Source organism: Egretta garzetta, unplaced genomic scaffold (assembly GCF_000687185.1).
Source record: "Egretta garzetta isolate BGI_Z169 unplaced genomic scaffold, ASM68718v1 scaffold16, whole genome shotgun sequence".
Lineage (NCBI taxonomy): Eukaryota > Metazoa > Chordata > Aves > Pelecaniformes > Ardeidae > Egretta > Egretta garzetta.
The window spans coordinates 462,122-487,086 of record NW_009260022.1 but is presented as its reverse complement, the minus strand read 5'-3'; the positions used below and the strand labels follow the sequence as shown (position 1 = coordinate 487,086).

The 24,965-nt window shown below is 35.2% G+C and overlaps 1 protein-coding gene across 1 annotated transcript in view; it reads left to right on the top strand.

The window, feature by feature from the left end:
- KCNH7 (potassium voltage-gated channel subfamily H member 7) overlaps positions 1-24,965 on the top strand; it is a 240,203-nt gene that overhangs the window by 134,686 nt on the left and 80,552 nt on the right. Inside the window, exons 3-4 of the mRNA XM_009640740.2 lie at positions 7,147-7,306; positions 22,560-22,984. Coding sequence (XP_009639035.1) covers positions 7,147-7,306; positions 22,560-22,984 — 585 coding nt within the window. The remainder of the gene's footprint in view (positions 1-7,146; positions 7,307-22,559; positions 22,985-24,965) is intronic.

Genomic DNA, 24,965 nt, shown 5'->3' with positions numbered 1-24,965 from the left:
TCATTTTCAGTGAAATGGAATTGGAAAATGGTGACATGAAGACACTGCGCAGGTAAAAGATAAAGAGAATTGTACCACCCATTAGTGTGGAAATATACTAGACACATTTTAACAGTGTGAGGCTGTTATCTACTGATTTAATTGTGAAAGTGAGATCAAGAGTTTCTTTGTGTTACCCTTAGTTTCTTCATTCATTTTTGATGCAGCTTTGGATAAAACACTTTTCTTTTTATGCCTCATTCCTACCATCTTTAGAAGAACGTAAAATAATACCTGTACACTTTGAAGGGCAGCAACAGGCAACATTTGCAACGCGGCCTGGGCTTCCTGGAATAGGTGCTCTGTATGGGTACAAATATTATCATCTTTAGTCTTAGCATCAAGTTTCCTCCTATTCCTCATGCGTGCAGCTACATAATGAAGGGGGGGGGCGGGGAGGGAAGGATCATCCAAGGGTGATTCTTTCCTTTAGAGCCAAAGTTTTGACAAAATTTAAATAGGGTCTTTACAGTTCAGAAGCCTCTAAAGATCTGAGTAAATGACATCAAGTGCAAAGATGCAAAGAGCTGCCGGTAAAAACAGACAGAAATATTTGTCTGATGTTTCTTTCATGGGGGGGTTGTTACTGAATTGAGCAAGTAGCCAAGTGGTATCTGTCTCCAGTGACTTGACTGTACATCACTAAGAGCTGGGCAATTTTCTCAGGGCAGATTCAGTCACTATTCCACTTGTTTTTATTATGTAAACAAGCAGACTAAGTTGTAAAAAGCTGTTAGTAAATAGTTTTAATTGACAAAGAAATGGGCTTGCAAAGGCATTTGAAGACCTTTAATATAACATCAGGTGAAATTCTGCAGGATCTTCACATGAACATTTTCAACTTAACACGACAGGAATAGAGTTCTTAGTGTGGTTTGAGAAAGAAAGCAAATCTTTCTAGTAAGTCCACTGAAAACAACATTCCCTGTGACATGCTGCATTATTCCTGGTTTGTGCTTGAACAGAAACACAAAGGAATGGATTTTCAGCCCTTGACTGGTCATGGTGAACCCCCACATCACAATACACATCATCCCTCAATATTTGACAAACTGGCTTTTGCTTGCATATTCAATACACATCCCCAGTGCAATTGTCCCTAAATGCCAACAAAAGCTGAACTAAGTACCCTGTTTGCTCAAATTGGAGATAAATAGGATTCTGAATTTTAAGCATAAGAGAAAAGGACTATCTTCAGTGATAAGTCAGAAATCACACAAGGCAGAGCAAATATTCACTGGCTACTGTTTTTCTTCCAATTTCCTTTTCTTTGTTTCGAACCCTTCAAGGATACAAGGTGCTTGCTTTACTAGTCTTGTTAGTAAATTACAACCAGTCATTTTCAGGTGTCATTCTTCTGCACCATTCACAGCTTGATGAGAGTACTTGCTTGCTAAAACAAGGTTTTAACCTGATTGTTACCAGAATCTTGACAACATATAGGAAAAAATTTTAGCTTGCTTCCATTTCTTTTTTTAAAGGTTCTTTGAAAGTAGATACGGAGCAACAGGCAATAAGGTCACAATTCCAGATCACACGTGAAGCTGCTCCAAGTAAGGGTACTCTGCTTATCCTTAGGGCTTTTCAAGAATGCAAAATTCTTATCAGCAGCGTGCAAGAGGACAGCCTTATTTCACAAGATTTTGTATCCCCCTTCCCACCTTGCCTTCCATCTAATTCATCTACCACACAATCCCTGTGATGCTACCACACTGGTCCATATAAGGAGCATGTCCATGTCCTTTATCCACCAGCATTTGGTAGCAAAATAGATTGTAAACAGCAGTCTGGGACAGAGAACAAGACTTGAGTTATCAGCATTTCATATGCTCCTAAGGGGCTTGCTACTACTTGTATTTACTGTGCTAGGCATGGTGGACAAAACCCACAGCCTCAGCCTTCCTGAATGCCCATGCAAAGCAGAACAGTCTTTCCTTTCCCAAGACCAGAGCATACATTTCATTTCATTAAATTCCCTTTACTTTCTGCCTGGACAAGTATCACCCTAGACCTGAATAAACAGAGTAACCAACTTTCTGAGACCTGCCCCAGTCTGGAAGTAGTAGAAAGAGATGCTTCTTTTGTCCATTAGGGAGGAAGAGAATGTTGGATTTGGGTAGTTAAGTAGTAGAAAGCCATGCCTTGGCTTCTCGTCCCAAAGATGAAGACTCCATGAAGGATGGGCAAGGTCAAGAGAAGGTCTTTTGTTCTTCCACATTAATTCTCCCTCAGATTATCTCTCTTTTCTTTCCCCAAAGCTCTTATTAACATTGGCAATCCCAATGAGCCATGCTATGATGAAAGGACAAATAAGGCTGTAAATATGAACACAAGATAACAAAAAGCCATAGGTTATGGTTTATTACATTCTTTGTTTGTTGTATTTATAGAAGTCTGTTCTTTCTTAACAGAGGAATATTAAGTTTCTACCTAGTGTAACAGTAATCAGACTCTAATAATGTCAGAGTAACTGTCAAAAATGAACCTATGAAAACAATACTTATTTCACCTCATTACTAAGAAAATGGGAACTATTCAGACTTTTCTCTGCTCCTTTTCAGTAAAACACTGATAGAATTAAGAATAAGCTTAGTACACAATTTAATATGAAATGTATTTTATTGAATTTCTATTATGATTGATAGTTTAAGATTTTAAATTAAAATGTAAGGTATAAACTCTATGTTTGTAACTAATATGTTCTAAGTTCATGCCTCTGAGAGAAGGAATTTTGAGCATTCATTTTGATGACAAAACGTGAATCGTATCAGGGGAAATGGAGGGCAGTTATTTTCAAAATAAACATGCTGATTATTTAATAAAAGCACAAAGTATACCCAGCTTCCTTCTCTTGCCCTTATAGTATAAAAAAAAAAAAAAAAAAAAAAAAAAATTATGCTGAAGAAGTTTTTCATCCAGATCTGTCTTCAAACAGAGAACAGGACTCCCCAGACCTGGAAACATGTGCAGTATCTGTGCCTCTAATTTTTGACTGTCTTTGGTCTTGTTCTAGTAGGCAAGCTGCTGTTGGGTCTTCCTTTGTTCTGTTTTGATTTATTCCATCTCACCTTCAATTTTAAATGAACAGAAGTGGCTATGGATTGTACAGATATCTACACTGGACTGCTTGTAGTTTGCAACAGTAAAAAAATATCATAATCCTAGAAAACTTGTGTAAGGTCAACCTGTCCAGAAATTTATATATGCACACAGAGGACATACTCAATATCTTTCTTTCTATAGCCTTAGTCAGTTTTCCACAGCAGCTCTATTAAAAAAAAAATATCTGGGAAGTCATAAATACTTTGGCACAGGGAGCCAAGGCTGGTTCCAAAACATGTTGGAGCCAGTCTCAGCCCCAGTGAAGGCAGTCCTCAAATTTGTACTGAGGTGGGGGAGCCTGAATTTTTTAATGGTGAAATGCAGATAGCAACTGTCAGACTCACTCAGGGCAACAGGGCTGCAGAGCCATCCTGTAGAACCATAATGAATTTTCAAGGGTCCCTGCTATGTGAAACATAGGGCTTCTGCAGAATTTGGACAGTTACTTAAATGCCACAGTGTCTCATTTTTCAGAGATCCTTTCGCTTGGCATATGTAATGGCCTGTGAAAATGTTGTTCCCAGCAAGGCTGAATCAAAATAGTTGTTTGGGATGTGTCATTTTTCAAAGTTTACTTGTCAGGGTTTTGCATGTGAGACTGGAGGCTCTTGTAATTTGCAAAGCCTTCACTGTTATACTAATTGTATTGTCCTCTCCCAATTGCTCATAAACAGAGCTATTACAATTCAAATAAATGAGTGCAATTGTATCTAGAAGATGCAGCCTGATAAAAAGCTGTCCTAAAATCTTCTATAGAAAATGACTGGAAAGGTAAATAGATTTTATGAACCAGATTAATTGGTTTGATGTACCTGCTTTGTACTGCTCTTATGAAGCAAGTCAACTTTAAACACTATGCAGCCAGATATTTAAATAGGCTTTTCTTCACCAGAATGGTTCAAATGGTGCAATATATACTCATAGAATCCTAAATCTTTACTTCTTAATATTTATTGTCACTTATGTATACATTTTCGCAGTTATTTATTTCACACCAGCCTGTCTAGTCTTGTGATATCACACTGTTGAATACATAACTACAGAATCATACATCATATCCACACAGCATATAGGGGAGCAGAATCTTTTCTTCACATATGGGTATTTTGCCACTAATTTAACTAGATGAAAGAGTGGGCTTTAAAATACCATAGACAAAAGAAAAAAAGTCCTTATAACCATGGAAATCAAGCTGGCAAGAAAACAGCCAGTTTTCCTCTTTATCACCTCCAATGATGATAACAAGAGAGCACAACAGGTATATTTCATGATTACTCCTCAGCAGTAATTTTAGAAAATCCAGATATATTGCTGGATATTGAATCTATTAATTATAAAGGTATAATTTTCATGATTATTCTGATTATATCATCCACTTGCCCTGTGCCATTAGATGAGAAATGCAAATGCCAGAAACTTCATTACAATTTGTATTGCTCATCAGAAGCATTTCTTAATCTCAAAATAGTCAGTATAGAGACAGAACAGGGAAAACATGCTGAGTGCAATGAAGAACAGAGGAATGCCAGAGTGCAAATACTGAATAAGATTGTTTATAAACAAGCTACTTGTTAATATTTCTTTATTGCCATCAACTCCAACAACTCAAAGCTTATCTTTTGAATTTGCTAGTATTCTTTGTATCCAAATCTTATTTTTCAGTCACGCTAGAGTCTTCCTTGTTATTTTGTATTTTATATTTCCTTATTGCCATTTCAGTAGAAATACATACTGATAAGTGTATAGGAGATAACTGTTTCTCTACTAAAGACAAACACTAGCAGTGACTGCAACAGGCATTGTATTTTGGTTAAGTTGCAGAATTCCAATTCCAGTCATTTGCACAAAGTAAATATTCTATGCCTCTTAAAAAGCCCAGGTGTCTTGGAAAAACTTCAGACTAATGAACTACACTGGACTCATTAGCGTGCGGGTACAATTGGTCTTCAAAGGAACTATGCTGAATTACACCAGATATGAAACTTTGCCATTTTTTGTTCCCAAAATACTTCTACATACAGCTTAAATTTTTAACCCCATGCTTTTTGCCATGTTCATAAGCTGTGCACTGTTAAACAACTTCTGCATCTCCCCAGAGATGCGAATCCCTAGCTCCGTACAAATGAGGTTTGTAAATGCTTGAGGGCGGAATGTTCTACATAAACGGGAGATAGTGTCATTACTTAGCACTGTGGGAAGCATTTCAGAAGCTGGAACACCCTTGCCTTCAAAAGCAGGAAAGTTTTTAAAGAAGTCTGAGGCTCCTCATTACCCTTGTTTGCAAAAATTGATAAACATTTGATCCACTGGAGCTCAGTGTTCCTCAAAGCCATGCATGCCACAGCCTAGCCCCACCTCCAGTCTGCTGTGTTAAAGGTGTCCGACTGGGGAATATGTGCTCAATCTATAAATATGCATGTCAAAACATAGTCTATGTCATGAAATAGTGAAATAGTAAGTATTTGCTTCCAAGCGAATCAATAAATATAATTTTGACTGTTTAAACTCAATATGTATTTTTATTAGTTAGCTAAAAACAAAAAGATCATTTCTAAATTCTCTTCAGACCCTCTGTTTAACCAGTCTATGTTGCAATACTTGGCCTGCAGCACTTCTATTTTTAGCTCTAATGGAACAGTCTTAAATTGCTTATTTTCTGTTTACCAAAGTCATTGAGCTTGTAACCATGGCAACTGTGGCAAGTGCCACAGCTTAACTGTTTTATTAAATGCATTGAAGGTACAGCTGCAAAACTTGAAAGGCCAGCATGTCAATTTTATACATAGCTCAAACGGCCTTATATACCACATTATAGCAAGTACTACATTAAACATGAGGAGCCAGAATCTGATCTTGTTTATGATATAAATCTTTACTCTCTCTCCTCAATGGCAAAAAAAAAAAAATTATTATTGTGTAACCCAGATCAGGATCCATTTTTGTCACATTGCACACGCTGTCAAGTTTCAGTGATTACTGTGTTCAAATGCATAAATTGCAGATAAACCAGCCCCTACTTATCATGGAAAGACACCAGCACACAGTTTTGTTTGCATGAAGCCTTTAGTACATTATTGTATTGCTTACAGCAATCACATTATTTTTGGAACCACTATATTTTGTTAGGTTAATAGAAGGAATTAAATCAAAACTAACGACCTTGTCAAATGAAACTTCTTAAGAGTTATAGTGGAAGAATTAACACAAAGAATTCTTTAAATCTGTAATTAGGCTTTTGAACAAGAACACCCTGAGTGCCAGAGGTGTTGAGAAATTATACCTTCTGTACATTTCAGTATAAGCTGGGTATGCTCCATATACATGAAAACTAGGGTACTTTTAAATTCATACTTCAAATTGTATGTAACAGTTAAGTCAAATACTTCTGAAAACTACTGAAAATTATTACCACAGTTTAGAAGATTTATGTGATAGAATATAAAACCCTGTAGGATCAGATAACAAATATAATTTTTAACACAAACCTAAACAACATTATACAGCCCCCAAAAGATTGAGAGCTAAAATAAGAATAGTGATATATTTACACCCATAAATATTTAATGTATGATTCATCCTGTTGTAATAGAACCAAAAGCATGAAGAATGTTTGACATTTAGAAGAATGGAGTTCTGTTTTCTTTGCTAGTGTTGTGGTTGGAACAGTGTTCGCATTGCTACTTTCGGTGCTAAATGTCTCCATATCACAAGTCTGTCTTTATAGGTACTTCCAGTGAATAAAAAAAACCCCCAAAAAACCTAAAATTGGCATTTTAAAGGAGAAATCTTTTGGAAGAGGTAACAATCTAATAAATTACCAAAAGATGTATTTCTTTCCATGAAAATGTTCCTGTTTAAATTAAAGAATAGTGTGTTTGATGTTCAACCATTAAATTTAAAGAAATATTCTTCAGTACCTGTTGGTGTAACTGGAATTACAGGAGTGAAAAAATAATGAAGCTTCCCTTCATTTATGTATTTCTTTTTTTTTTTCTCCATCTGCAGGATCTACCTTCATTTGCAACACCCACATAATTCCAGTGAAAAATCAAGAGGGAGTAGCAATGATGTTTATTATTAACTTTGAGTATGTAACAGATGAAGAGAATGTAGCATCTCCTGAGAAGTGCAAGCCAATATTGCCATCCAAACTTGTAAATCGTAAGTTACTCATTGAAAGTTCTCTTCTTTCCTGTACTCTTAGCTGGGACAGTAATTAACCTGAGCAATAATGATACCAAAGAAAATATGCAATCCCCGTTACCTGACTCATTTAAGATAGAATTCAAAACAATAAGAAGTTAAATATAGCAAGCCTGTTGGCAAGACAATCTATCAGATCTTTGGTAGTACTAACAGCATAGGTCTTGTGAGTACTGCTAGGAAATATAAATTCATTAAAAGTAAAACGTTTCACAGAACCTTGACAAAACTTTATTATGAATGGAACATTGCAAAAAAAATCATTATGATATAGCCCAAATATTTCACCTTAGCCTATTCAAAATTGAATATTTCTATTTTCCTTTCCAAATTAAAAAAAGTTGCTGGAAGGTTTGATTAAATTAGACTAGAAAATATAAAACGTGAAAAAAAATTAAAACATAATTAAACATCCTGATTTTATCAAATTGAAGTAATTCAATTAGCTTGAAGGACGTGGGGGTTTTAGATATACAGGAAATGCTTTTGTTTTTATTCCACTCTGGAATATAAGTATTGTCAAAATCAGAAAACTCTACACAAAACAGAAGTCCACTTCTTTTATACAGCTAAACTGTGTAGCTTTCTGTCCCACTATCTGCAGAACATGTGGTCTTTTGCTGACCTTCACTCTGTGCAGCAACAGCACATGATCCTTCTGCTTTGCATCTGCACTCACATAATCTGCTCTTACTACAAGATTTCCCAGAAATATCCCCATTTGTACAAGCTCTTAGTAAAGCACAGCATGCTCTACAGTGAGTGTTAACACTCTCCCCTAGCAGGCTCAGGAACAGTTGGAAAATACCTTTTTACAGTGTAATAATCTTTAATGATAGTAAGATAAAGGGACTTGGAACCTAAGTTTTCTGATTGTTAAATCAACACTCCAAGTTTCTCTAGACAGGAGACAAAGACTGGTATGATTTCACTGTGAGAAGTGAGTGGAGAACTTAACCAATGCACTGTGAAGTGATGACATGCGGTATTATTTTTTCTGCTAGTTATGTTGAGAAGATTGTAAGGAGCAGGCCTATAGCTGTGCATACAACAGCATTACCAGGTTCCTTCTGATAAAAGCAGTCTTTGCCATTCTTCGTAATCTAGAGTTTCTGCACTGTATCTGCTGGACAAAATGCATAGGATCTCACTCAAATCTCTGTGAGTATCAAAAAATACATAAACAAAAGGTCCCCCCATAATATTGTCAAATCATTCACATTTTTAAATGATTGCAATTTACTTCTATAACTAATTGGAATACTTAAAAAAAACCCTATTTTCATTAAGCATGGAGAAAGAGCTCTGACTGAAACACTCAAGATGGGCCAAAGTCTTTCCGCTTATGTCTGTATAACCTTACAATAGCAGTAGATATAAGACTGTGGAAAGGAAAATTCCTGTTAGGGAAAACTAGCAGTCTGCAAATAATAATTTTTCACCAAATATCACGTTTTTAAAGAAGCCTTTGTAAATATTCTTTATAACACATATTTAACATCTCATACTTTTATACTTCCTTTTCTTATTCTGTTTTGCGGGGGGGTTTGAATAACCAATACAGCAATATTTTTCATTTTTTTGAGATAGCAAGAAAACATTTTTCTTTTTCTAGTAATGTTATGGTAAAAATCCCATTAAGGGGTATCAGAAAATAATAAAATTGCATCAGAAAAAAAAAAGATAAAAATTACATTAAGTAAACCCCACTCGTATTCTGTTTCTATTTCAGGATGACATGATTTTATGAATTTTGAACACTTTACTTCCTGGTTTTAAAAACAATTTTATAACATAAATAAAATTTTTCAGCTGGTCTATGCTTAATGTGGTTTTACTGACAACATAGAAGGTAAACTACCAATTGAGGGGGGGCGGGAGAGGGGGAAGAGCTTCATGTCCTGAAAAAGAGCTTTTTGTTCTGCTATCTGCCATACATCACTGTACATTTTCAAGTGTTGTCACTTGCCGTATTTTAAAGTGAAAAGCCGCTAAAGAGGACATCCACAAAAAAAGCACTTAGTCAAAACATCCTTCTCTTGTTTTACAGTATTTATGCTCAACATACACAGGGGATTTCCTTGCTGAGAGTTCTTGAAAAATTAATAAGTGGGGCTCCAAGCTCAGTACATGATAAAGATCAAGGTGCAAAAAGCAGCAAAGAAATGTGATTTGCACCATATTCCTGCCAGTGGGTACAGCCAGATGACAGAAACTGGCAGAAACTAGAGCAGGTGCATGGCTGCTCTTACTCCTACCTAGTTGCTTGTGGTTTCAAAGCAGACTTACGTGGGCAGGATGGGAAGAATGGTGATACAAAATACGCTACACAGCCAAAAATTCCCCTTGGCAAAGAGAATTCTCAAGAGGCCAACCTGTGCAAAACACCCAGAAATAACTACAAGGTATTGTATACAGGCCAGTGGTGGATCTGAATTAAAACAAACAAAAGCCCTGACATTCAGAAAAGGCAGAGAGAGACCAATAAGCAACAAAAGAAGTCACAAAAAAAGGCGGATTGTTTACCAGTAAAAACATCTTTTTCAAGTCATGTTCCCACCATACGAAAGGCAAACAGCAGATTCTCTAGGAGGAAGTTAATTTTTTATCATCTTACTCTATTTAGAACATATATCAACAGGTAAAGCAATTGCTCTGTCTTCATTGGATCACACACAAAATGGACAGTAATGGGTACTGGTTCAGAAAAAAAAAAAAAAAAAAAAAAAAAAAAAGCGCAAAGAAACAAAATCCAGCCACCAATTTAGAGAAAAATAATAGAGAGGGAACCAGCCATATAACAAGTGCAATACATCTCTGACAAACAACCAAGATAAGCAACAGCTAATGACAAAAGACAAAAGATTTCAGATTGCATTAACATCTACTACCCAGAAATACACAGATCATGAGAGATTTCTTTCCAGAGCTCCTTAGATTGAGTTTTCTCATACTGGAATGTCTTGTCAACATGAGAGCAAATAAAAATTACTGAGTCAGGTTGCAGGAGAGAACTAAGAATAAACAGGAAGCAAAAAGATTACAGTTATTTTCCTGACCCTACAAAATAAGTTAACTTTTCCATACTATCATTCTTCCTCTAATTGATTTATTAGGAGTTGGCGTTGAATTTATCAAGTGTAACTTTGAAAAACCTTTCCTTTTTCTAAAAGCATCTATCCTGCGAGCTGCAGCCAATAGTTTTGAATAAGACCACTTACCACAGTGTTCTTCATGACTGAAACCTAACACAGTGTAAGGAAAAAGCACTTCATGCCATACACATGCTGCATTCTGTTTTCAAAGGCTCTAATAGAAAAGAGGAATTTCAATCTGTTAAAGGGCTGAGGGCCCTCTGAACAAATTAAAGACCTGTGGAAGGCAACTGACATTTGCTAGGTTGAGCTCAAGAGACTATATTTAGTTCTGGATAGGCAAGAAATTAAAAATTTACCAGCTGAATACTGACAGATATTTTAGTTTGTAAGCTCTTTGGGACAGGGATCCTGTCTTTTGTTATGTGCCATTATGATGGCTAACACAGTTAGGTTCTGATTCAGCATTGGGCTTGGCAGATTATGATAATAGATCATTTAAAAAATATATAGTATGCTGCCAGTAGTTTGATGACCACATTTGAGTATAAATAGAATTTTTTTCTAGTCTGGTGCTCAAGAGCTCCTATCTCACATGCAGCAAAAAGCTGAATAGGCAGTAATGTGAAAAGTGAAGATACTGGCTTCATAATAGCAGTGTAAAAATCCTTACAGCTGTTCCTTTTGTTCCCTTTATTCTTCCTTGCAAGAATTTATCATCACTTCTCTATGGCAGTCTGACCAGTGTTTGTATAATCAAATAGCTAAATTTTGGAAAATCCTAGCATGCACCAAATCTGTAAAGAACTACTAAATTACAGCCAACTGATTTTTCACTCTTTGTTTCATTGCTTTTGTGTTTTGCCCCAATTCTATTTTTCAATATATGCCATTCCACTAGTAAAACAAAGGAAGTCTGTGTTCATATATAACTCTTTCCTTTCAGGGGAAAAAAAATCCCAAACATTTTTCATATCTTTTTGTTTAAACTTCTAACCAAATTTATTTAATATTATATCTGTCCCATCTTTATATTCAGAGAGGTGAGGAAATTTCTTCTGCTATAGATGTCCATCCATCATCTAACCATTCTTTCCAAATTTTGTCTCATTTCCAGGTATGAGAAATCTATTCATTCTTCAAGTCTTTTCTAATAAGTTTGTTTGCTTTCTGTGTTGCCTTTTCTTAGATCATGTAAATGTTTTATAATCCCAGAAATTAAATTCTATACCCAAAGATAAAAACACTTAATAACTTCACCCCACCTCACTTTATCTTTGAAATGCTTGAAGACATAAATACCTGCTTTTTAAGTGAAAGGATATTTGTTTAGCATATTAAAGTGTTAAGATCAAAAGTTTTGAGCTACATAAGCCTTAAAAATTGTTTTTATTCATATTGTAACATTTCTTATGGACTGTTCTCTGTCACATTGGATAAGACACTAACGTTTGCTTAATTGTCACTATGATGATAAAAAAAAATTCCCGAAAGTGTTGTTCATAAATTTTCATTAATCTAATCATTTGACAAAGTTGTATAAAATTTTCATCTCCAACTGAAATAACGCATAAATAATGGATTTTTAGTAAGACGCTTTTAGAAAAAGAGAACTCGCTGCTGTTAGACTCACTGTTAAAGAAAAAAAGAGCTTTCTGTAGATTTTCTACAAAGAACTACCTTAAGAGATGTGATTTTACACCATTTTAGCAAAAAAACCTGAGTGAACACTGCTAAATTATCATTTAAATTTGTCTACTAGTAGCAGTTAACCAAAATGAGATAAGAATTCCTGTACAGTGCGTTGTACAGACTTCATTAAACTCTTCATTACAAGGTGTTAAGCTACTATAACTTCTGTATATAAATATGGCTTTTAAATCATCTGTTGAGGAAAGGGAACGTAAGTGTCCACTTTTATTCCCAAATTTGTCAAACATTCTAATCTGGCATGTTCATCCACTCCACCAATTTGATGAAGAATTTTTACAGAAATTTAAGTAACTGGCATAAATTAATATTTGCTCCTGGCACCCGATTTTGCTCTTCAAAGCTGTCAAATATTTTGCATCTGTAAAGCTCCTAACTGCAAAATATCAAAAGCAGTCATGACACAGAATGGACACAGAAAATCAGCAACCATTTCACACTGACAAAAAGTCATAGATTTGAGGATACTGACCTCAATATGAAAAATGTAGCTATAATTTTTCTACTCAAAGTGGACCATTTGTGGGATTGTAATACACATACATGCAAAAGATGAGAAAAAACTCTCAGAAGTTTAATTCTGAGTTGTCATCATCTTCTGCCCCACCTAGAGCATGCTGCTTTTTTATTGACCTATAAGTGCTTTTTCTAACATTTACTCCAGTCTTTTCTAAAGCAAAACTCCTATTAATATGTAGGCTAAAATAGCTAGAGTCAGATAAGGTAACTTTATCGCAAGTTCCATTCATTTAACTTCAAAACATTTTGACTAGCTAGAAGTACTAACCTATAAGCTAATACTGGTTCCCAAACACATTACCTCATTACCTCATGGGAGAAAGCCCAGAAAGTTATTTGATTAAGCACATAATTGCATTCTGCCGAAAAGGGATATTTGAGGATTGTCTTATAATTTTATCACTTCAAAATCTATAAGCCTATTAAATACACCCTGGAATAATTTCTTGGGTTTCTTCCTCTAAAGGAAATGAAAGGATCTCTTATGCATCCAATAAATGCATACCTTTTGTATAAGGTTCAAAGAAAATGAACAGGCTAATAATATTCTTAGAACAGCTAAAACCATAATCAGAAAACCTTTCAAGCAAGGAGATCCTTCAAGGTGCTTGCTTACACTTCACCAAATTTGGCTCTATCCTGGTCCTAGCAATGGAGTTACATCTCAGGAGTAGAGATCACTGCATCCACTGAAGTTACAAATAAAACAAGCACAACTGAAATTCAAATCAGGGCTTTTCTTTAAGCCAGAGTTAAAAAAATGTTATTTGTTTTCCTCTGCGCAGAGCACTTTGCTATTATAAATAAGCATAGCAGTTTAGTGAGAGACAAGCATATATTTTTTTCTAAACATATCCGGACAACAACATCGTCATGAAAAATTGTATACCCTTTGATGCATACAGGTTTGCCACATGGAACATAGCACATATAAGCAATAGTAACCCCTGACTTTGCCCAAAATGTAATGAAAAATTTGTCCAGGGTCTTATTTTTAGCTGCACCACTGGGAGCAAATTCATCATAAGTCAGGGCTAGTCAAGAAAAATTGTTTCCAGGAGGACAAAGGTTTCTATCTAGCCAACCAGCAGCATACTTCTGACAACCCCAGTGTCAATATGTGTATTTGTCTCCAAGGTAAATTACAGTGAATGTTAGGTGAACTGAGACAATGTTGAACTCTTAGCAAAGGAATATAGCTGAACAGCAATCAACAGTAAAAGGCAGAAGGACCTCTGGTACTTTCACCTTCAGCGCTCCACAAATACCTAACTGCCTAATTAACAGAACAGCCATTAGGATAAATAAATTCTATTAGTCTTCTTTTACAGAAATACAAGTAGGGTGAATATATTTTATTTCCTTGTCATGGCTACTGTTGGAGCTCAGATTAGAAAGGAAGCCTCCCTGGATTCTAGCCACTGTAATTAGCTGTTTGCATTACAGCCTCTCCCAGCTATGATCACAGAGCTATTGTGCTGTATCTTGTACAAACATTCAATAAAAAAGGCAATCTCTGCTTAAAAAGGTTACAAACCAAAAAGAGGGAATGACACAGCTTTCAGTAGCTTTCAGTGGAGGTGACTTGTGCACACTGGACAGGAAAAGGAACACAAACTGACAATACTCTGGCTATGCAGACACCCTGCAAATTTTCCGTTTGCTATTTAAATAAATATATAGTAAGTATGAGAAGTGAGTATGAAAAAGATTCTTGGATTGAACTAGATCCAGGAGGTTTCTTCCGCTCCTGTATTTTTATTCATTTTTAACAGGTCTCCTGTCTATTTGTTCTTTTCACATTTAAAACGGGCTGTTTCTGTGAGGAAACCTAAAGGCTAGGATAATGATTTTGCAAAGTCATCCCACATTATAATACATAACCCCAGGAAGGTATAAAGGCAGTGAGTTTTGCATCATTCTCTGATGGAAGAGAGAGACATATGCTTTATTATTCATAATAAGAACTAGCGGAGAACTTAACACATCTGTGCACTTGTTAACTTAACCTTGAAGAGGGAGAATTCTAAACTATCAGGGTTATCTCAAGCTTAGATGAAGAGGACTCTACTAGATAGCAGAAAAAAAATATTTAAATGGATTTGAGAAGATTTTGGATGGACACTGGTCACAAGGAATATGCTTTGTTATTTATGTTATTCAATATGGAGTATACATTCTTTTAAAGTAAGCAAACAAAATAGACCTATAAATAAAAATAAGGGGGTTTACCACCACGGTATCTTATTTCTCAGGCATAGAATTCTATCATTATTACCTGACTATATTAAGGAACATAGCACCCAGGCGAGATAGGCATTTCAAAGACCTGAAAACAACTGGCAATGACATATAGGCTGAGGAGGAGTTCTTCCCATGAAGACAAGAAATAAGTGAGCCCTACCAGGAATATGAAACTTCTCTAAGGTCATACTCTGAACAAGCATCAGTGAATAAAGCCTATTCTTCCTAAGGAGATTATTAATTCTTCAACTTTTCAATAAGTTTCTTCCAAACAAAACTGGTATTTCCTAGCAAAGAAGTTATCACTAAGAAATTAGAAGAGGTTCCATTTCATGCGAAATAGCATGTTAGTCTGGGTACACCTACTTTAGTTTTCTGGCTGAAACATTAGCCAACTTTAAAACTTAGTAATTGGAAACATATATTGATCTATGTGACAAACTTAGTAATTATCAAAGTACTTCTTAATGGAATAGCTCTTTAAATTTTCCGAATAAAAAGACAATGTACTTTTAGAACAATTCTTCTGCAGCTTACATATATTGTATATGAATTCAAGCTACCTGAATTTGCTTCTAAAATGTGCAGAAATTTTATATTCTACCTTGTTTTCTTAATAGTCTGTTTAATTTTTGAACCTATTTCTTTTTAAGCTACAGCTTTTTGTAAATCTAGTTTAATTGTATTTCAGATGGTAACAACCTTTCGAGTGGCTCTTCTTCAGGTAAATCTATCTTCTAAAATTCTGTCTACTAAAGTCCTTTTATTGCTTTGTTCTGGTTCTATTATTTCAAGATCTCATTACATTTTATATAATTCTAGAAGAGTGCAAGTCAAAATATGGCTCTTGCTCCCACTCTGAATACTTATTTCTGCAAAACTATAGATATAACAGCTAAACTATTAAATTTAGTATAATTATATGACATATAAAATCCAAAATGTAGTGATATTTTTCAGCTTATAAGCACTGAAAGTTCTTGTATGCAGAGCATAAAAAAATTTCAATCAATATATGAGAAAAAACACACTGCAGAATTTGTTATCAGTATATAAATTCAGTGTTAAAACATAAAGAGAACTTCAGGCTTCCTGTCTCAGACAAAAGCAATATTTTTTATTCTATGAAGTCTGGCAATGAAGGTGATGAAGGGTTGAGAATTTCTTGAGAACTTGATTTAATAGATGGAATGAATTCTTTTTTCCAGCTACCAAAAACCCCACCATATTCTCAGCAAGACAGCAAAATATTGTGCTAATTGACAAATTCTTTGCACAGAAAATTTGTTGTGATGCTTGCTATTTTGTTTCATTGCAGATAATTATTTTTTTCTTCTTTTCCACTTTCAATTATGTCTAAAAAATAAAAATACAAGAAATAAAATCTCTTTCTGAGAGGACCAAAAATTCTTTTTCCTCATGGGTTTTTCACAAAACCACTCTAACTCCTATAATCTTAACGTAATGAATAAGTTATAATAAAATGACATCACTACCAACAAATGGGAAGAAAACCAGACAGGTAAATGTACAGGTTCATATTAACATCTGAGGATATAACTATTCTGTCTTTTGAGGGAGACCCTGAGAACACTGTTCAGACTAAATTCACTGGTCAACCACACACAGACCTACATGAAGCCAGAGACTTCATTCCCTTCCTTTCATGTTTTGACAGGCTGCCTCAGAGTAGACAGGAGGATCTGGACCATATTATTCTCTTAGCCATTCTCAGTAGTACTTTTTAGGAGAAATATAGCCTGAAGACAAAAATGTGCCAACACCAGCACAGAGATAAAACAACTTTCTCACTTATAAGGAAACATAAAGAAGATTGCTGTTACTAATACTGATAGAACTCAAGTGCAACCTTCAGAAGAACTGAAGTGCCAAAATTAAAGTAGACCATCCCAGAGGGGAAAAAAAAAAACCAACCCTGTGTGTATACAGTATCTGAGAATTATAAATTTAAGCTTCTAAAGTTAATAAGTGGACATGCCTTCTTTTTCCTGCCTGAAAAGAAATGAAGACTATTTAATGAGCAGAGAAAGAAAATTATCTACTTCTGTATGCTTCTCTACATTTGGGGGAAAAGAACTGAAAAAACACATAATTGGCTCTTGCTGTAATTCTCTGTCCTAAGGTCTGCTGAGCCCAGACCAAAAATAAGGCAGCATCACATGCCTCAGTGTTTGCATAGAGTACATTCAAAGTATTTGCCGCTATTTTAGACTGTCAATGTTTAGGGATTCCATTTCTCAAAAGCAATTGTTTCCTTCAGTCTGTTGCATGAGTTGTAACATAGTATTTCCAAGCCTTTGAGAGGCAACTCAATAATTGCCAGTGTCTGTATTTCTGATAACCTAGATCCTGAAAATTCCTTGACAGCAGGCATTCAATTATCAGAAAATCTCTCAGCAAAGAGCTGACTTGTGCTCCTATTGTGAAAGTAATCTTGCTCATTGTTTGGTGAAGTTTCAGAACAAGAGTATTGTTGAATTAACCCATTCTTTGGAGCACAGTCTGTCATAATTGACCTACCTTATCTGCCCTTGTCAAGGAAATCTCTCTGTTTAGAATAGGTTGATCTTTATGGATATGTACGTTGTATTTTTTAATCTTACATGCTGAAAAAGTAATATGTTTTATATTATAGCCAGACCAGTCATCCACTATGAAAAAATTATGCAAGATTTTATTTTCTTCAACACTGTACCACAGTTAACAGGTTGTACTGGAACACGGGGAGCTCAGAGTTTGGTTTAGCTCTCAGCCTCGGTCAGGTGGTATGTCATATCATGAAACAGGACAGTTTCTTTCACTTAATTTATCTTGTGCAAACTTTTTATGCTTTTGAGGTCCTTTGATTTGGTTTTAGAAAGTCTAAACCTAGGGAAGGCTGAGGGTCTAATAGACTAAATCTAGGTACCAGCGACCAGCTACCACTTCTTTTCCCATTGGTTGACTTACTGAAAGCAGGTTCAGATACTGCTTTCTGGATAACTACTTCTCTACATCAACATGAATGTAACAATTCTACTATGGATGCTACAAAAACTGGTTGAGCAATTCTTTAAGGAGCCATCATGACCTCCCAGTGGCTCTCTCTTAGGGCTACCCTTCTGCAGTACTCAGGATAGGAAACCAGGAATCCCATGTGCACAGCCATGGGCTAAACAGACTTTGGGATGGCACATAGCATCTACCAGTAATCCTAACACCACTAAAGAAATTGTAGTGAAAGTAAAACTCTCTCAGTTGTAGGCATTTCTCTGACGTTGCCACTGTATCTAGTATGTAAGTATACTATTTCATCACTAGAAGTTTGAGGATTACCTTCACTGAAGCAAGACTATTCAGGCCAAATATCATTTCCCTTCCTTGTTACAAAACGCTTGCACAGAACAGATAGGGGATTACTTGCCACGCAAGTGTATTGGGTTACTAAAAAAATCCTTATTCAGATATGGTTTTGCTGGAATACTGTTTTCAAAATGAAACTTGTATAGATGGGGCAGGAAATTTGCAACCATGATCGTAACTGTTAATAAGGTCTTTTTAGAACCAATTTTCATTTTTTCCCCTCCACAATATTCTATATGATGGTATTTAGTAATTAAGAATTGCAATTTTCCCTTAATGTTAACATTTCCCATTTCAATACTTACGGAAAAGCAAGGCTATTAATTTTTCTTATCAAGATAGGCTTTTTTCCTTACACTTTTCTTCACAAAACTATTAACCAAAACATTTTATTTCCATAAATTCTAAATGTCTTCTCTTTTGATCACCCAAAACATGAGACAGAATTTAAAAAGTCTTTCAGAAGGCAAGAAAAGTTGATTTGAAGTTGGGACTTTGGAGATAACTACATCTGCAAACAGTTTAGAAGTGTCCTTTCTTATCTGCAGTATATTTTTGGACTGAGTTCTATTATTTAGAAACTCTAAGGGTTAGGTGGGATGGCACAGAAGATAAATACAACCAACAGATAAACTAATTTGCATAATAAGTATTCAGTGAAGCAAAGTTTGAAAGGAGGAGGTGGAATGTAAGCCTGGAATTGTGACTCAGACTCAACTGCTTTTCTCAATTGCTCTTAGCAAGCCAGAAATACACAAATCTCTGACTCAGCATTAAGAAGAACTTGGCAATCTAGTCTTCAACTTCAATAAAACATGAGGATTTTAATACCTGTATATTTATAGTAAATAGTTAATAGTTGTAGTTGCATCTCGAAAATGTTTTAGTATTGTAAGCCAAGATAAATCTGCTCTGACATCATACCTACACAAAGAAGGGGTTGTCCACTTTCAAACAAAAGGTTTTACCCCATAAACAGTGTGCCAGGAAAGCTTCCACTGATCCTTCTAGCCTATACTGGGACAGCAGGCCTGGGGCCATGAATTTCATTTATGACAAATGGTATTATTACTGAGCTGAGCAAGGAAGTGTAATGTAAACTAGACAAATTCTGAATGGGCCTCCTGACAGCTTTAGCTGAAGTACTGCAGGGGAGAGCTGAATGTCCAACACATCATATAGCTCATTATCCATACACTGAAGAAAAATAACAATACTCCTCCTTTAAAGAATATTCAAATTAAAAAGCAGGAAATAGGGTTTTAAACTTTAAACCATTTATTACAGTTCATAGAAGAATGGCAAAAAGCTACTCATTTAAGTTTTCAATTTCATGCCCAAGAGTCTTAGCAAGAAGCAAAATTCTCACTGAGTATTCTTTCCAGATGAACTGCAGTTAGACAGCTAAATCAGTAATGCAGTATAACATGGTCATATTAATTTGGTGAAGCAGAAAAGACCATCTGTACCACCATGAATATGACTAAAATAGCATGCCAGCAAAAAGCCCTTAACAATGTCTAATGCCAAAAAAACGTATGAATGATACTTTTAAGAAGTTCAATGTAATTGAAAAAAGAATTATAGAATTTGTTTCACTTTTGATGCAATAAGCTTTCAAAATTGATTTATAAACTGCTTTACAACTCAATTCTATGTGCATTTAATAATAATATTTTTTATGTAGTTCACTAATTTCAACTGTAAGCAATTTGTTCAAGTATACATAGTGAGTTAGAAGAAATATGCATGTTCCCAAGGTAGACTGTGTGGAATATCACTGTGGAGATTGAAAATTGGCACCTCCAGCTGCTGTGTAAAACATGCATGACTCTGGTTTTATGTAATAGAGATTTCTATCTACTATACTGTTGTGTATGTATATGCATTAGAGTAATAGATTCAATGCTAAATATTTGGCATTCAACAAGGTTGTTCAGAAATTGTCAAGGAGAAAAAAAAAAAGAAGACTGTTACATGGATTTATATTTTAAACGAAAGGAAAAAGGGTGGAAATAAATGGCCAGTTTTCTAAATACTGAGATTTTATCAGTGGAGTCTCACAGGTTCTTTATTATTTAATACATTTTCAGCTACAAGGATGACAAAGGTGCAAACAGCGAGGTGAAAATGTTTGCAGATGTCACAAAATTATTCAGAATGTGAGATGAGATTTACAGACAAATCCTATGATACTGTGTGGCCAAGTGATAAAACAGCAAACGAAATTTTTTACAGACATAATATAGAGACTAAATGATCTGTTACCAAACAAGGAAGAAATCTCTTGGCTGTTGAGAAAAAAAATCTTAAATTAGTACAGGCTAGGAAGATGACTGAAAAAGGCAATCAAATATTAGGAATTATAAAGAAAGGAACTAAAGTAAAAACAAAAAGCTATTATGTCACTTCATTGATCCCTGAGTCTGGGAGTAGTTCAGGCCACTGTCAAAAATTATTACATTAGAAATTAAAAGCAACTGTGTGAGAAGGATGATCAGAGGTACACAATATGGTTACACTAGCATTCTTCAGCTTGGAAAAGAGGTATACAAATAGGAATGCAACAGATGTATGAAAAGCTATAAATATTATTGAGATTATAAAAAGGGGGAAATTATTAGCTATTTTTCATATCATATGAACTAGCACCCTCCCCAAGGCAACAGATTTATAGCAAGCAAGGGGAAGGACTTTTTCACAGAGGTATGCTGAAATTCTGGAACTGTTTCCTATAGGAAGCTTTGCAGATCAAAGTACCACTGTGTTTCAAAAGCACTGAGACAAATTCATGGAAGAAAGGTACACTAAACATTCAGTTTGTGGTTTGACCACAATCTCTGGCTCAGGAAGTTTCTGAAAAGCAGATAACCAGAAACTGAGTACATTTACTGGGAGAAATAACACAATGTAATTGTTCTTAAACTCTTTCTCCATGCATTCACTACTGGAATCAGAGGTCCAACAATGTGCTAGATGGTGTCATCTAATAGAGCAATTTTAGCTCTCACACAGGTTTTCATTAAAGAAGAGTAGGGCAGTCTCACTTTCATTCACTCAAAATTCAAAATAAATTCAGCACTAAATATATAGGACGCTCAGTTTAAAAAATTAAATTATTAAGCTGCGCCATCAATTGTTCTACACTTAACTGTTGGGCATAGGCATCAATGAAAAACTATTTCAAAATATTTCAGGATGGGATGATAAATTTCAGAGCTAAATATTAATGAACATTAGCAAGCTACAAATGCTAGCGATTAAAACTGACTAAAAAAAATGAAATCTTATCCCAAACAGAATTTCTAATCCCAGTAAGAGGGAATAAAAAGACATTTTGAGATGTCCTCTGAAGAATCATTTTGCTATTGATTCACTGTGGAAAACACTCATGTAGCAAAGTGATGACAAGAAGCTATTAGAGAAGTCAGACCATTTATGCAATGACACCTGATAATTTAAATTATTTCATTTATTTTGTTAATTTTTTTACCATTTATTTTTCTAAACTGTTTTCTGTACATCAGAAGTCCCTGTGCCTCCATCTGTGAGTTGTATTACACAATACCTTAAAATATTGGCTCTCTGGGTTTAGTTTATTTAGAGGGACAGTCTGCAGATTTTACAGTTCTTCCCCTGTATTTTCTTTATTTCCATCACATTTTACACTTCCTCTCAGCTACTGATATTTCTTACCATTACACAGTCGTTAGTTTTCCACACACTCAGAATAGCCTACCCTGCCATTCAATACACCAAGCCCAACTTACCTGAAGGATTAGCACTGGTATCTTCCTGTTTAATTTGTAGCCAATAAATCAATAAATCAGCAGTTCACTTCTAAGCACATGGAGTACCACTAATAATAGAATCCACAAATACCTATTTCAGGATAACAGCTACCAAGCAAAGTTGTTTGGCATGTTCTAGCAGTGTTTTATAGATGCAGAGACTTTTAATTTAGAAAGGATCATCAGAACAGATAACTTTATCTCTTTTAAAAATGACTGTAGAATCAATGCTGCTATCTCTATTCTGATCTCAATACCTTCGGTCTGACTGATGTATGAACTCCTTTAATACCATGACTATAACAAACTTAGAGCTATATAATATTTCCATATTTGCACATTATATTACTAAGCATTGTAATTTATTAGGAATAGGTCAATTATTTATGGTTATTGCTATGCACTTTGACTGTGTGTGAAAAAAAGCAGATTTTCATGACAAGAAACTAATATGTAATATTTTCTTCTTTTGTATGTACTTACATGTAGGCAGACTTTTTGGGTTCCGGTTACCTGGATTGAGACTTTTAACGTACAGAAAGCAGTCCTTGCCACAGGAAGACCCTGATGCAGTGATAGTCGATTCATCTAAGCACAGCGATGACTCAGTGGCTATGAAGCACTTTAAATCACCTACAAAAGAAAGCTGTAGTCCTTCAGAAGTGGATGATACAAAAGCACTGATTCAACCTAGTAAATGTTCACCTTTGGTTAATATATCAGGACCTCTTGACCATTCGTCACCTAAACAGCAATGGGACAGACTTTACCCTGACATGATACAGACAAGCAATCCACTAACCCATTCCAGATCAAAGGAAAGCATATGTAGTATACGGAGAGCATCTTCAGTACATGACATAGAAGGCTTTAACGTCCATCCCAAGAACATTTTTAGGGACCGTCACGCAAGCGAAGGTATGGTAGAAAATCAATCGGTATTCTCTGATACACTAAGAAAGGAATTATTGCAGTTTTTCATAGTAATTATCATCACTTTGTAAGCAAAACTAAATATAATCAGCTGCATACTTGCAAAGGCACACTAAAAATATTAAGGGCCCAAATATGCCAAGCTTATTTACACTAAATACTGCTTTTCATATCTAAGCAGACCAATGAAATCGCGGGGTTGCTCTTAGGGTAACAACTGCTTTCTGTATAGGGCTACAGCAAAATTGGGCCTAACATTCCTAAAGCTAATATTCATATTTTTGAGGAAAATGTCAGGTGATCAAGTTAAAATTGCTTGCACAGTTCTGTCCCATACTCACATATATTAGATTGACTATATGAAATCCTACTTCAGCGATTAACCAGTTTATTTTTCTTAAATCTGTAATGTGTACATTGTATATTCACTGATCCAACACTGAGATATGTTTTTTCTCTCACACTGGAGAAAATACCCTCAACAACTCCACTGAAATGCTTTGCGTAATGCTTAGTGAAATACTTAGAGAAATGGTGAAATGCTTAGTGTAAAATTCACTTAAGTGTGATTTTCTCTTTGTGTTAGTACATTCTTGCAACGAGCAAAATATACAAAAAGATGTTTTCCCTGCCTTCTTTTTCCAATGTCCCTCCTAATTATGCAAAGTCATGGAGTGTGGTCCATGAGCTCTTGTTGGAGACAAGGAGTTTGAGAAACTTGAGAAACAGCTTAGCAAACAGAGGTATGAAAACCCTGTGAATGGAGAGGCACCTTTGAAACTGGCTTTTGCGGAAAAGTGACACGTACACAATGCTTTTGCACCTATTAATTGTCTAATGACTTGAATTGCATAGTTTTTATCCAAGCCAGATGACAAGGAATGTACGCGAAATATTTTAAGATTTTGAAAACTTATGTCATGGAAGACTGCACAGATTCATGAATTAGCCAGAAAATGAACTTTCATTTTCAGTGATGGCCTGCTTTTCTCCTATTCATTGACTGCAAGTGTAAAATTCCTTTATGTTCTCCTGGCTTTTGGAAGGTCCACATCAAGGGTTCTTTGCTTCTGCACATATCCCAGAATTTAAGTCTGAATGCTCCTCTGCCACCCAGATTAACTCCTAGAATAGCAGAACTAATTACTCCTTCCAGTTACCCTTCCTGTATTAAATATAATGGGCAAATACTTCTTTTCTCATGTCTGTTTCTTTTGGACTCTGATTTTTTTCAGTTCAAATGAGCCTGAAAATTCAATTAAATCCATTCTAAACCATACCATTTTGCTATATTTCATGTTCACATTCAAGCCAAGATTTCAAGATCAGGATGGAGGGCAAAAATCTCCAAGGTTGAACCTGGGTATGTCTTTTGGACCATTGCATAAGCTTCATCCTGGTTTCAACTTCCCCAGATATTTAAACTAACCTTTCAAATAAAAACACATTTAAAGATATCTGATTTGTCAATTTTTATTTTCAGAACTTATTCTTACTATGACACTTCCTAATTGGTCATTCTTCATCTATATGATGAGAATGTGTAAAAATCACTTTGAATATTAAGTTTCTTTGGTTATGGTGTACAAAGCTCGCGCAGAAATCACCACGTTATTTAATACTTACTGCGTGGTAGAGAAAAAATTTCTAGCTCCATTTCACTGAATAATATGTTTCAGATGTTAAATACTAAGGAAAATAAATTTTACTATGAGGAGTCAATAATCCATTTGAATTCCTATGGCCTCTCACGTGATGTGATCATTTACAGTGAAAATAGGTAAAACACTGCCACTCTGATTTCACTCTGCATAAGCTACAAAATAGTAGAGAATCTGGCCCTAAGTTTAGTTCATACATACTCATTCTAAAAAAGTACAGCAGAACAGAGGATGCCTCTCAGAACTGCATTAGAATTAGTAACCATCTTTGATGCCATCTGCTTCCAAGCATATTAGAATTTGGC